At 37.5% G+C, this 14993-nt stretch overlaps 1 protein-coding gene across 2 annotated transcripts; it reads left to right on the top strand.

Moving 5' to 3' along the window:
• Nucleotides 1-4864: 4864 nt before the first annotated feature.
• On the top strand, nt 4865-14444 carry LOC107814338 (protein PLASTID TRANSCRIPTIONALLY ACTIVE 14-like). Of its 2 annotated transcripts, none has more exons than XM_016639745.2 (13): nt 4865-5088; nt 5167-5379; nt 6115-6252; nt 6732-6857; nt 7018-7146; nt 7646-7735; nt 7816-7966; nt 10765-10874; nt 12100-12171; nt 12976-13081; nt 13174-13374; nt 13744-13786; nt 13886-14444. In XM_016639745.2, exons 1-13 carry the CDS (start codon nt 5020-5022, stop codon nt 13962-13964), a joined length of 1527 nt encoding a protein of 508 aa, XP_016495231.1. In that variant the 5' UTR covers nt 4865-5019; the 3' UTR covers nt 13965-14444. The 2 variants fall into 2 exon arrangements, with proteins under 2 accessions (XP_016495231.1, XP_016495232.1); XM_016639746.2 differs by having other exon boundaries at nt 4866-5088; nt 13177-13374.
• Nucleotides 14445-14993: the final 549 nt, after the last annotated feature.

Genomic DNA, 14993 nt, shown 5'->3' with positions numbered 1-14993 from the left:
TGCGTTTTTGGGGCGATGCAGTTCTCACAACTTGTTATTTGATTAATCAGATGCCTTCATCTCCCATCAAGAATCAGATTCCGCATTCAGTATTATTTCCCCAGTCGCCTTTATACCCTCTTCCACCTCGTGTTTTTGGGAGCACGTGTTTTGTTCATAACTTAGCCCTTGGGAAAGATAAGTTAGCTCCTCGTGCTCTCAAGTGTGTCTTCCTTGGTTATTCTCGTGTTCAGAAGGGATATCGTTGTTATTCTCCAGATCTTCGTAGGTACCTTATGTCAGCTAACGTCACATTTTTTGAGTCTAAACCTTTCTTTACCTCTGCTGACCACCATGATATATCTGAGGTTTTACCTATACCGACCTTTGAGGAGTTTACTATAGCTCTTCCTCCACCTTCGACCACAGAGGTTTCTTCCATACCAACCGTTGAGGAGTCTAGTGTTGTTCCCCCTAGTTCCCCAGCCACAGGAACACCACTCTTGACTTATCATCGTCGTTTGCGTCCTCCATCAGGCCCAACTGGTTCTCGTCCTAACCCTGCTCCTGCTGCGAACCCTGCTCCTAGTACACCGATTGCACTTCAGAAAGGTATACGGACCACACTTAACCCTAATCCTCATTATGTCAGTTTGAGCTATCATCGTCTGTCATCTCCCCGTTATGCTTTTATATCTTCTTTGTCCTCGGTTTCCATCCCTAAGTCTACAGGTGAAACGTTGTCTCATCTAGGATGGCGACAGGCTATGAGTGACGAGATGTCTGCTTTACATACAAGTGGTACTTGGGAGCTTGTTCCTCTTCCCTCAGGTAAATCTACTGTTGGTTGTCGTTGGGTTTATGCAGTCAAAGTTGGTCCCGATGGACAGATTGATCGACTTAAGGCCCGTCTTGTTGCCAAAGGATATACTCAGATATTTGGGCTCGAACAGTGATACCTTCTCTCCCGTGGCTAAAGTGGCTTCAGTCCGCCTTTTTCTATCCATGGCTGCGGTTCGTCATTGGCCCCTCTATCAGTTGGACATTAAAAATGCCTTTCTTCGCTGTGATCTTGAGGGTGAGGTTTATATGGAGCAACCACCTGATTTTGTTACTCAGGGGGAGTCTCATGGCCTTGTATGTCGCTTGCGTCGGTCACTTTATGGTCTAAAGCAGTCTCCTCGAGCATGGTTTGGTAAGTTCAGCGCGGTTATCCAGGAGTTTGGCATGACTCGTAGTGAAGCTGATCACTCTGTGTTTTATCGGCACTCTGCTTCAAGTATCTGTATTTATCTGGTAGTCTATGTTGATGATATTGTTATTACTGGCAACGATCAGGATGGTATTACCAATCTAAAGCAGCATCTCTTCCAGCACTTCCAAACTAAGGATCTAGGCAGATTGAAGTACTTTCTAGGTATTGAGGTTGCCCAGTCTAGCTCAGGTATTGTTATTTCTCAAAGAAAATATGCTTTAGACATTCTTGAGGAGACGAGGATGATAGGTTGCAGACCTGTTGACACTCCGATGGATCCGAATTTCAAACTTATGCCAGGACAGGGGGAGCCGCTTAGCGATCCTGCAAGCTATAGGCGGTTGGTTGGAAAATTAAATTATCTCACAGTGACTAGACCCGACATTTCTTATCCTGTGAGTATTGTAAGTCAGTTTATGAATTCTCCATGTGATAGTCATTGGGATGCAGTTGTCCGCATTATTCGATATATAAAATCGGCTCCAGGCAAAGGGTTACTCTTTGAGGATCGAGGTCATGAGCAGATCATTGGATACTCAGATGCTGATTGGGCAGGATCACCTTCTGATAGACGTTCTACGTCTGGATATTGTGTTTTAGTAGGAGGAAATTTGGTGTTCTGGAAGAGCAAGAAACAGAATGTAGTTGCTCGGTCTAGTGCAGAAGCAGAATATCGAGCAATGACTATGGCAACATGTGAGCTAGTCTGGACCAAACAATTGCTCAAGGAGTTGAAATTTGGTGAAATCAGTCGGATGGAACTTGTGTGCGATAATCAAGTTGCCCTTGATATTGCATCAAATCCGGTGTTCCATGAGAGAACTAAACACATTGAGATTGATTGTCACTTCGTCAGAGAAAAGATACTTTCAGGAGAGATTGCTACAAAGTTTGTGAGGTCGAATGATCAACTTGCAGATATTTTCACCAAGTCTCTCACTGGTCCTCGTATTGGTTATATATGTAACAAGCTCGGTACATATGATTTGTATGCACCGGCTTGAGGGGGAGTGTTAGTTTACAACATGTATATAGTGTAGTATTGTCCCACATTGGTAGAGGAGTAGTATGTCTTTGTATAGTATAGCTATAAATAAGGACCTCTTGTATTGTATTGTTCATCCAATATTAATAACATATTTTCTCTCGTACTTTCTCACGGTATGCATAGCTGGAGATGAGATCCAATTGGTTGTAATATGTACTAAAAATTGAATCCCATGCATAGTGATGCTGTTTGGCTTTATTTGTTGTCGTATTCTTTGGTTAGATTAGTTGAAAGTTTGAAGATGTTTTTGTTGTAAGAAATATCCAAATGTTTTTCCTGATATTTGACATGGCTCCCTGGTTTCAGATCTGATGCAGTATTTTTTTTCCTTGCAGTATTGATATTCCTCTCTAGCATCTTGGTTCATTGTTGCAATTCATTCTCAATTGTTCCTCTACTTCATCTTTATCTTGAAGCAAAAGACAACCGGCTATTTGTGGATTTTCATTTTGGTGCTGTTAACTTTTCCTTCCAGTACCTTGGAACTGTTGGTGGGATATAGGAAATCACAGTAACAAGTGAGCGGTGAAATTCCTATTGGGTAATGATCTTGTATAGCCAGATTGCTCCCTTCATCTTACAATCTTGAATTGTCCATTCATTTTGGAGACTCAGAAATATGTCATCTCATATGGTTGATGTGACGAAGCAGCCGTTGGTGGTGGAGATGGTAAAGGTTCTTCAGTCAGGCCACTGCAAATATTGTATGAATTCCAGATTGTTTATTCAGTAGTGGAAGATGGTCCGGAAGTTCATTGCATTTGCCTCATCACAGCTAATGGACGAACCCTGTCCAACATTGTTATATTTATATAAGACTTCAGAGGAGAAGCCCAGATGCTCCGGTACGGAGGTGTGAGCAGCTGGTTGCGGAGGGCACGAGAAGAGGTAGAGGGTGGCCTAAGAAGTATTGGGGAGAGGTGATCAGGAAGGATATGGCGAGGCTCCAGATTTCGGAGGACATGACACTTTATAGGAAGATGTGGAGGTCGAGTATTAGGGTTGTAGGTTAGGAGGTAGTTGAGTCCTTTCTTCGTACCATGGTGGGACTAGCCATGTAGGATTTTTGTTTAAGATAGCTAGTGGGAATGTTGTGGCTTACTATTTCGCTTTTCAGTACATGTCCTATTTACTAGCTATCGCTTTTGCTTTGCATCTTTCTTCTAGATTTCATGGTGTTCCTATTTTTCTTGTGACTGTTGTGATGATACTAATATTTACTAATATTGTCTCCCTTTGCTTTGCATCTTTCTTTTGGATTTCATTTCATGGTGTTCCTATTTACTTATCCTATGATTGTTGTTGTGATACTAATATTGTCTCCCTTTTGTCCTTTTTTTTTTTTGTTTTTTTTGAGCCGATGGTCTTTCGGAAACAGCCTCTCTACTCATTCGGGGTAGGGGTAAGGTCTGCGTATACACTACTCTCCCCATACCCCATTAGTGAAATTTTACTGGGTTGTTGTTGTTATTGTTGTAAAAGTCTTGGTCCTAAATTTGGTGGAAAGATATGTATCAATCCTTTGATTCATTCAGATCTCTTGAGTATTCAGATGATTTATCCTAATATTAGGCGGGGGAACTATGCTTTACACAATTACATAAGCAGAGTCTCCAAGTCTAGAAATAAGTAAATACCTAATATGTGAACTTTCCTGTCATCCTTAACTAATTTTTTTTTTTATAGTAATTTGAGGGAAAATTGCAAGAGAAATTTCATGTCTAAGTGAGTTGTTTATGCTGAGTGTTATAAATTTTCGCATAATTCTATAGTAAATATTCCGCCAATATGATGAAATTATTAAATTATAGGTCTTGATCATGTTTACTTAATCGAATCAATTCGTATCAGTTATTAGAGAAATGTTCTGGTAAAACTTTCATGAACACAATGTGGTAATTTTGAAGGACGCGATGGATTTATGTGTTCACCATTTTATGTATGAATGAAGGTGTTTTTGATTCGGCATCATTTAGTTTTGTTTCACTGCCACTAAACTGTCCATTTTAGGATCACATCAATATACGCTGAGAACTCTCTATAACAACATTCATATATAACAACACTTCACTATAAAAACCAAGTTTTTTCGGAACTAATTTTCATGTTATGTTATAATATATGTTCTCTATAACAATAGATCGCTATAACATCCAAAAATATTTGGAACAAACGAGGCTGTTATAGAGAGATTTGACTATAATTTCAATATATAGTACAAGAGGATGTGACTCAATTTAACAGATTATATTTCTTTTGTAACGAGGCTGTTATAAAGAAGTTTGATTGTAGTGACAATATATACTACGAGAGGACGTGACTCAGTTTCACAAATTATATTTCTTTTGTTTTTCTTTTGCTGAATCTCAAACTTTTATATAATGAAATCAAAACTAAGCACAGTTTTAAAACTCAAGTGGTTAATTATTGTTTATCCCCTCGTTTGAGATGGGAAAGGAGACTTTTACCATCAACAATAACTAGGGAGTTTATAAAAATTACTCCACGCTAGTATTGAATTTAAAAAAAGAAAAGAAAAAAAAAAGTCAAAAAATTAAAACCCCGGAAAAACCCCTTTTCTCTGTCAGCAACACTCATCAGCTTGTTATGCTGACAGTAGAGTGGATAACGTTCCAAGAACCCAAAATACATCTATGAAACAATTCTCTATGCTTCAATCTTCTTTACTGAAATTTCACTAAAATTTTCAGCTCATTCCCAACACAGCACTGTAAAAATGGTATCTTCCACCATTTTAATTCAACAACCAACAAACTTGTTCCACCAGCCAGAGTTTCACCATCAGGTAACAAACCCAAAACACCCAACAATGTTTTTTTTTTTTTAATTTTCTGGGTGTTGATTACTTTTTTGATTGAACCAGTTGTGGAGACCTGGATATGCTGCACCGTTGCAAAAGCAACCCATTATTTTATGTAGTAGTAACAAGGGAAGAAGCAGACCCTTGAGAGTTACTGCAAGTGCTAATGGTGCTGCTACTGCTTCCACTCTAGAGGGTCATGATTCTTCTCCAACGCCTTCTGCATTTCCTCTTTTTACACCCCCTTCTCAACCCCAAGATACTCCTGCTGCTCAGGTACCTTTTATTTTCCAAAAAAATTCTTCTTTTCCATGTTCTTGAAGTTCCTGTTAGTTAATCATCAGGGCCGTCTCAATAGAATTTGGGGCCTAAAAACAAATAATAATAAGAGACCTTGAATTTATTTTTATGAAATTTATATACTAATGAGACAAAATTACTTACTTTTTGCTCTATAAAGAGAAATAACTAATTCAAGAAAACTGAGTTGAAATTGGAAAGTGAAATCGTCAGAAACAGCAAAAAGAATGAATGTATATAGAGGAGAAAAGACCAAAATTGAAGAGGGGGTAAATGTACTAAATAGCGAGAGAGAAGAAACCGGACAACCTCAACTAAATTCAAAAAAAGGAAAAAGAAAAAACATTGAAATCTCTTATTAATGATAATTATATAAATTATATATTATATATAACAATAGTAAGCTCATTGTTCAAGTGCTCTTTTCTGCGGTAAGAGTTTCGGCACTGCATACTTTTTCCTATATGCCTTAACATTTTCAGTTAGATTTTCACTCTCACATTTCATGTATAGATATCTCATCTCCTTTATTACATAGTTACTGTAATGGTTAAATTCACTCTCTTTTCTTTGTCTTTGTCCTTTAATTTTCTTTTGAGAAGCTGTTGAACATATTTTTTCCTTTATGTTCTATTTGGTTATTTCAGATTATCCTTATTTTCTTTTGTTTTTACTGTTGATTATGGTGATATAATATTTCTTCATGAACAGCTGGAACTGGCAGATCCTGATTTCTATAAAATAGGATATGTTAGAAGTTTTCGAGCCTACGGAATTGTATTCAGGGAGGGACCGGATGGGTTTAGAGTGTTTGCTTCCAGAGACGTGGAGCCTCTCCGTCGAGCTAGGGTGAGCACTACCTTACACTATGTTTATATGTGGAAAGTTTTCATTCTTTTGAAGGAATATATATAGCTTTACCACTGGAAGCAGTGTCGAATTCAGTGCTCCATCAATGTTTAGCTGTATCTAAAGATGAACTTCATCTACCACCGAAAATTGGACCGAGCGGAAAAAAGGACATGCAAAAATTATAATACCCTTTAATTTACTCTTCCTCCCTTCTTTCTGGGATGAGTATCCTTAGTTTATTTCACTCATTTACTTTTTAACAACGATAAGTTATATGGGGCCAGTGTCTTGGCACTTCTAATTCTTCTCCTGCTGTAGTGTATTCTATCTTCGCCTTTAGTTTTAGACTGTGTCTAATTCATTTGGCATTAGCTTGACTTTTTGATTCCTCTTTTGTCATTGATTATCTTCACACCTTTTCTTTATCACTAAAATCTTTACAGGTCAATGAATGAGGAGGTTTGTTTGTAATGCAGGTAATAATGGAAATTCCTCTAGAACTGATGTTAACCATAAGCAAAAAGCTTCCTTGGATGTTTTTTCCAGATATCATACCTGTGGGACATCCAATATTCGACATTATCAATTCAACTAATCCTGAGGTAAAAGGACGCATTTTTTCCTTTTAAATCTTTTCTGATGGTACACATGGGAGAATATTTATCCGCATTTTTAGTTGCTTATTCTTTGATTTTGTCATTTTTTATTTGGTATTCCAAGATCTCTTGTTAGTTTTTAATATTGTTAACCTTTTTATGGCAGACAGATTCGGATCTGAGGTTGGCATGCCTTCTTTTATATGCTTTTGATTGCAAGGACAACTTTTGGCAGCTTTATGGAGACTTCTTACCTAGTGATGATGAATGCACTAGCTTCCTTCTAGCTACTGAGGTCTGGATATGATTATCATCCAAATTTGATGCTTATAATTATTTAATGTAATATTTTGGAGAAGATTCTATAGAAATGCTATGCATTCACAAAATTAATCTTCATTTTGTTATGGTGTTCTGCTGAGGTTCAAGTTGGAGTAACTCAAAATGTGTGAAAAGAAAAAAGCTTTTGTGATATTCACACTGTTATGTGACCTTAGGACATTAAGGTGTTCTAATTTGTAAGAGAAGTTTCTTCTATTGAGGCTTGTTCTGTTGCATGACTGTTGAAGCTCTCTTCTGTAACAAAAGTCTAATTTGGAAATGCCATTTTGGTTGTTTAGCTGAAAAGCAATATGTGGTTGAGCTTCTTCACTTCTGTGATTTGCATTTTCTATTAGTCAGCTGGGCATGTACTTAGTAGACTAATTTCTAGAATGTCAATTCCAGAGTTATAAATGAACATTTGTTGTTTGTGTCTCACACACTCTTGCTTCTTAATGGTTTTTGTGATGTAGGAGGACCTTTTGGAGTTGCAAGACGAGAAGCTTGCTTCAACCATGAGAGAACAGCAACATCGGGCACTTGAGTTTTGGGAGAAAAATTGGGTATAGACAATCTTGTTCAATCTCTTTCCTCCAAATTCCTGTTCATTAACAATGTCTATTGACTTTCTCGATTTGTTTAGCATTCTGCAGTACCCCTCAAAATAAAGCGTCTTGCTCGGGATCCTGAGAGATTTATTTGGGCAATGAGTATAGCACAATCTCGATGCATCAACTTGCAAATGAGAATTGGTGCACTGGTTCAAGATGCAAATTTGTTGGTACCTTATGCTGGTGAGCTTCTTCTGTTGTATTTCTGTACTTCTGGTCTCCATACTTTATTGTTGGCTTTAAGTGGGTTGTTTACACAATGCAGCATCCTATTTTGACTGAATGAACTTGGTTTAGATATTTGTAAGTTAGTTTGAATGGCGTCATTTATTTTTATTTTTTCTAATGGTCTTGGAGTGATGTCTGATGCTCATGTGTACTTTTATCTTTACGTGAAGTGGGTAAAAAAGAGCAGATCTGCGACTGCTCTAACAAGTTAAGCAGTGAGAAGTATGTTCTGTTTTCAGCTTACTGAAACCATGCAAATGAGAATAGTGTGTACTACGTGAATGATTTCGTCCAAAATTTTGGAAATAGCAGTCCTCCTTGTGAGCTTCTCCCTCTGTGCCGTAAAACTTGACCTACTTACTATTACAGGGAAGACAACATTCTTCTTCCACACTAATGATATTTGATATTTCTTTGATCACATTTTGTAAGAAAGACATGATTCATAGTGGGTTTTATGTAGTCTAATACTATGTTGTGCGGACTCTTCATTTTAGCCACCGCACCCGTGTCGACACGAAATTTATACTGGTAAGGGTGTGAGATTCGTACTGGGTGTGGTCACTTGAGATCGAGTACCTTGGCTACAATCAATCCATGGATAAAATTTGAGGAAAAATAAAAAATAAAAGATTGAATGTTAGCTACTGCCTGCTTGCTAGTGCCTACAGGTATGATGTGAATCTAAGTCTACCCGAACATATCATGAATATAGCTACGTACGAACTCTCGTCACCTCGTGCGTACGTAGCTCCCCACAACAAGTAGCACACAACAATTAATACACCTAAGGGGATAAGTTCCCTCTTACAAGGTTAGGCAAGAGACTTACTTCGGTTCCAAGTCCTTAATCCGACTCTTCAACCTCACAAGAACTCCTCAAACGACGCCGAGAACTCCGAAACTAACCAAAAGTCGTATAAACTAATAAATATATGCTCAAAAGTTCATAATTTAGATATTAGAGTAATTACCCAACCCAATTTGGAAGATTCCTAAAATTCACCCCCGGGCGCACGCGCCCGGATTCCGAAAATTTTCGAATATAAATGTTACCCATGACCTCACGAACTCAAGTATATAATTTATTCCCAATTATATAATCAATTTTGTGGTCAAATCTTATTTTTACCAAACCCTATGTTCCAACAAAATCTCACAATTTTTTCCTTAATTTCATGTTAAATCTACCCATAATCCGTGTATTTAACTCAAGAATTGATAGGATTCACTTAACTCTTGATGTTGATGAAAATCCCCCGCAAAATGCTCTCAAAATCGTCCAAGATCAAGCGGGAAATGAGTGAAAAGAGGCCAAGTCCCGTAATAAAAACCAAGTCTGCCCAATGATCTCTTCTTCGCTATCGCGGGAGGAGCCTCGCGATCGCGAAGGCATAACTGGCCCCGGTAGTGAAGTTCTTCGCGAACGCGAGGGCAGTCTCGCGATTGCGAAGGCTTGCCCAACCTGAACTTCGCGTTCGCGAAGAGCAAATGCGACTGACCCACCCCAGGCCCTTTGTTCTATGCGAACGCGTGCCCTTATACGCGAACGCGAAGGCTACCAGTCCCAGACCTTCGCGAACGCGGCCCCATGAACGCGAACGCGAAACATCAGATTTTTAGACTTTGCTCCGGGTGGTCCGAAATTCACCCGAGCCACCGACCAATCGCACCAACAAGTCCATAAACATAATACGGACCTGCTCGATCCCTCGAAACACGTAAAACAACATTGGAATCAAGAATCGTACCCCAAAACCAACTTGAATTAGCTTATGAACTTCAAACTTTTCAATTAGCTCCGCACGGGTCGAATCGTACTTCGACTACTTGGAATGACACCAAATTTTGCGTACAAGTCATAAATCACCATACGGAACTATTCCCAAACTCGGAATCCCAAACGGTCCTCGATAACACCAAAGTCTACTCCAAACCAAATTTAAAGAACTAGAAAGCCTTCAATGAGCCCACTTTTCACATTAAGCGCCGAAACGCTCCAAGATTATCCGAAATCCAATCCGAACACACGTCCAAGTCCAAAATCATCATACGAACCTATTGGAACCTTCAATCCCGGTTCCGAGGTCGTTTACTCAAAATGTTGACTCAAGTCAAACTTGGCGACTACTATTAAGGAACTAAGTGTTCCGATTTCAACCCGAACCCTTCCAAACCTAAACCAACCATCCCCGCAAGTCATAAAATAGTAAAAGCACATACGGAGAGTCTTAATTAGGGGAACGTGGATCTAGTAAGCAAAACGATCGGTCGGGTCGTTACATATAGCTTTTGACTTTTTGGGAAAAGGGAGGTTCTATTGTTTGATCAAACAAGTTTCAACAAAATAGAAAACTGAAATGCGGAAAAAATGGAATGTTGACTGGCGATGTATGTGCGAATTATGGCTTCTTTTTGTAACTCACATATTTTAGAAACTTCCACAAAAAGAAATAAATATATTAAAAGTCTGTATTAGCTATTAAAGTCAGTCAAAGCTGTAGATGTTCAGGAAACCTGAAAGGTGTTGAACTAATATTACAGCTTACAACAACAAGAAGAACAACAGCAGCAGGAACTACTACTGTGTCTCAATCCCAATGTGGCTGGTGTTTAAGAGAAAACTTAAAGGCTTATTAGACAGGGATTCTTCTTAGTTTCAAGGAAGACCTGCTTGCAATTATCTTAGCATTTTAGATAAAATTTTCTTTTGTGAGAAAATCTTTCTAATATTTTATTCATCTCTTCTCCAGACATGATGAATCATTCTTTCCAGCCAAACTGCTTTTTCCATTGGCGCTTCAAGGACCGCATGCTGGAGGTGATGATAAATGCAGGACAAAGAATTAGAAAAGGAGATGAGGTAAATCTTCTTAGCTGTCGAGATCTAGTGAGGGCTTCATTTGAATTGTGATGTGTGTCTATCAGTAGGCATAGCTTATTGCATAGAGAAAATAACTAGCCTTTTCAATGTTTACCTTGCCTTATCAAAAAAAAGTAACTAGCTTTATCAATGAGTCTATTTATTTTGGATAATTCATTTGGAGAAAACGGTATGTGGGGAGTTGGAAGAAATGCCTGACTCACATGCTTATGTTCTTCCCAAAAGGCATTTCTTACATTAAATGGTGCAGAAAATATCTCTACTCCATTTTCTTGCTTTTCATAGGTCATAATATATGATATATAGGGCTATCTTATTTTTAAGGATGAATTTCTTACATCAGAGCCTTGCTTATTCCAGGCCCCAAAGGCATTTCTTACATCAAAATCTTGCATATTTAAGGATGGCCTATTTGATGCCACTGACTTCCTTTCCTACTCCACAGCATGCAAAGCCTCGCCTTTCGCCACAAGGAAAAGAAAAGCAAAAAATGGGAAACTTGTATAATTGATCAATGAATTAGGTAGTTTTGCATAGGTGACAGGACGGGATATGAGTAGCAATGATGCTAAGGCGATATTATGCAGGAAAGATGGGAAATGTGTATAATTGATCACTGAATGAGGTAGTTTTGCATAGGTGACAGGCATGGGATATAAGTAGCAATGATGCTAAAGAGATATTATGATCTTTGTTACAAGTTATCTTTCCTTCTAATGTGACAGCTTATCAGATTATAAGGTTTAATTTATAATGCTGTTTTATTTTTTAATGAGAATAGAAGCATTATGAAAATTATGTCCTCTCTCTTCCACATGTATTAGTTACTAGTATTTCTTGTAATTTCTTTTGTGAATGATCTTTTTACATAGCATTCTCTTGTGTCCTTCTAACTTTATTTCTTGGTGTTGTTCTTTAAGATTTTCCATGATTCGGGGACGAATGAGAAAGGAAATTTTAAAATTATTTCTTTCTTTGGATGGTGAGTTGAAAGGAAAATTGTTAATGAGATGCCTGTTTGTCCTATTTTGATCTTATTTAGTTTTTTGATAATGTGTATTTTATGAAGGACTATCATTTTGTAAATCGTTGGCAATGTATCAATCGGATGTCACCGATTGAACTATATGTGGCCCTGCTTGTCTTTATTACTATTGCATAACTTGTTAATTTGACCTAAATTGGCCTTTATGAATTCTTGCAGATGACTGTTGACTACATGGCTGGACAGAAGAATAACTTTTTCCTGCAGAGATATGGTTTTTCATCGCCTGTGGTAATGTAGTCTTTCTTTATTCTTCCTGAGAAAAAGTAGCTGTGTTGTGCTTTTTCTGCTGAAAGTATGAAAAATTCCAACTCGAAGGCCCTTGTACTACTGACTTTGTGTAGTGATATTTATCGCCATAATCTGTTTTATAAGCAAGGATGCAACAGTAAATGAATGACAAGAAACGGCTGTAGGGTGTAAACAACAACAACAACAACAACAGCAACAACAACAACAACAACAACAACAGACCCAGTATAATCCCACAAGTGGGGTCTGGGGAGGGTAGTATGTACGTAGACCTTACCCTTACCTTCAAGAAGGCGGAGAGGTTGTTTCCGAAAGAGCCTCGGCTTAGGAAAGATAAAAGGAAGGGATGACTCATTAAGCCCTGACAAGTGAAGATGAAAGTAAAATGAAGATGAGATAAACCAAAAAGTGAAAGAGAAAAGGGTTCGAGTGAGGAATTTTCCCCCCCGAGTTATTATCCTTGTCTTGAGCTTCTGTGGTGCATGTTATAAATGGAGAATAGATTAATTTGGGCATTTAATCGTAGAATTTTGAGTAGTCTTAGTTTTGACTTAATCAGTATTGCTCGATGATGCTCCATATAGTACAAAGAATTTAGATATTTGTACTGAATCAGAGGAAGAAAGAGAAAAGATAGTCATCCGTATTGCATCATGTAAGAATTACCCTGACGGAGCTTATGATTTAACTAGTTTTCAAGGCCATCTATCTCCATAATATGGAAATGAATTTACATGTGATTTTTTTTTTTACACCGACTCTAATATATCTTTGATATTGCAGAATCCTTGGGATGTCATTCATTTCACTGGAGAAGCCAAAATTCATCTAGACACCTTCTTATCGGTCTTTAACATATCTGGCCTCCCTGGAGAATATTACCACAACAGTATGGGTCTTAAAGAATCTTTTTGATATTTTAGCTCCTTATCCAATCTAGCTTTGCAATTAATGTCCAGAATTCTTGTTTAAAATTTGTAGCAGGTAGGCTATCGAATGATGGAGATAGTTTTGTTGATGGAGCAATCATAGCAGCAGCGAGAACGTTACCTACTTGGTCAGATGGAGATCTCCCTCCAATTCCAAGTTTAGAGAGGAAAGCAGTAAAGGAGCTGCAAGAAGAATGCCACCAGATGCTTGCAGAATTCCCCACAACTTCTGACGAAGATCAGAAAATCCTAGGTAAACTTATGTCGTGCACTTCTATCGAACGATGCATGTTTAGAAGAAAGATAAGTCCATTTTTGATGAGTCATTGTTGTTTCTACCAAATTTACATAGAATAGTTTTCGCTGTGATGGTCACCTGTATTTTGTGGACAAAAAAAATCCGGGTAGTTATGATGATTTGATTGTGGATTTTACTTTGATAGATTGGGTTTTCTTCAATCCAGTAATAACTGCCTATTCACATGAACACTAAAATTCTTGGTTTTTGCAATGATTTAACACAGTAGCCTTAATTTCATTGGTTGCCTTTGTAACAGTTGTCACTATTCATGTCATAAAGTTGTCCAACATTGTATTCATTTTCTTGGTTTACTGTAAACAGATTCTATGCCGGACTGCAGGAGAACACTTGAAGCAGCAATAAAGTACGTAATATATCAAATAAGTTGTCATTGCATGCACAATCATTTTATCTTGCTTCAAAGCATGCAGATCTTATTTTACATAATGCTCTCATTTGGCAGGTATAGGTTACATAGGAAATTACTGATAGAGAAGGTTATACAAGCATTGGACATTTACCAAGATAGGATTCTGTTCTAGACACCGATAACAGCAGGATATGAAGTCATCTTTGCCAGAAATCAAGCCATAGCAGACGGCGTTTAAAGAATATGCTCCCTTTGCAGCTATCCTGAAGTTTAATCTATCACACTTGCTTTCGCAGCTCATTCTTAAGAACATTTTGAGGCCTTGGGTTGGGGTCCTTGAAAGCAGTTAGTAAGGGTGTATAGGTGGAAAATGCCTTGCACTACCAGTTTGATACTAGCTGGTAGGCCCTATTTTGGAAGGCAAAGATGGGAAGTGAAGAAAAATGAAAGGTTCTTTGTAGAAATGATGCTGAAAATGAATGATAGCGTTGCTGAATAAATTTGATGTGTTTAACAAGAGATTTGCACTTTCAGTTATTGAGGAAAAAAGACCATGAGTTACTAGTAGCAATTTTTTTTTCTGTTGCATGTGGAGTAAGAACATGCCAAAAAGACTGAAATAAGAAAGCAAAGAGATCATGCTATTTGGAAATATTGTATCCAAATATGGTACTTATGAGTTATGACTTAGGAGAAAGCTTTACCCTTAATCGTGATTAAACCAATAAATGCATTACACGTGTAAGAAAAAAATTGAAACATTAGAATAAAGATGTTAAATTTCATTGTAAAGAATTCATAATCAAGTACAAAATAGAAGAATTACTCTATCAGTTTGTGAGTAGTGTGCTTTTAAAAGTTAAATTAATTAAAACTTGGCTTATGAACGTGGTCAGCCTAAGGATTTATTCGTATGTATTATCTCTCTATTCCAAAAAAAATATTGGGATTCATGGTATTCAGTAATTTAGAGGAAGCTTAATTATATTTTTGAAGAAAGGCTTGCAAGAAATGTATGAATTTTTTAAATACAATTTCAGTCTATTCAAGTCTCCTTTATTCTACATGAAATAATTGTCTTTTAAGCAAATATATTTACAATAAACAATTATAAGGATTCAATCCTAAACAAGTCAATCACTCCAGTCTATATGAATCCTCATTGACCATATTTTTTTATTTTAATTTAGAAAATAAATTA

The sequence above is a fragment of the Nicotiana tabacum genome, chromosome 17 (assembly GCF_000715075.1).
Source record: "Nicotiana tabacum cultivar K326 chromosome 17, ASM71507v2, whole genome shotgun sequence".
NCBI classification, from domain to species: domain Eukaryota; kingdom Viridiplantae; phylum Streptophyta; class Magnoliopsida; order Solanales; family Solanaceae; genus Nicotiana; species Nicotiana tabacum.
Note: the sequence above shows the minus strand (reverse complement) of the source record. Positions and strands in the feature narration are given on the sequence as shown.

Bases quoted from the DNA above. Each gene is read 5' to 3' on its own strand.
- LOC107814338 (XM_016639745.2), top strand. From the start codon at position 5,020: ATGGTATCTTCCACCATTTTAATTCAACAACCAACAAACTTGTTCCAC. The intron at 12,172-12,975 runs GTAATGTAGTCT...TTGATATTGCAG, and splicing joins ATGGTTTTTCATCGCCTGTG to AATCCTTGGGATGTCATTCA. The intron at 13,375-13,743 runs GTAAACTTATGT...TACTGTAAACAG, and splicing joins CGAAGATCAGAAAATCCTAG to ATTCTATGCCGGACTGCAGG.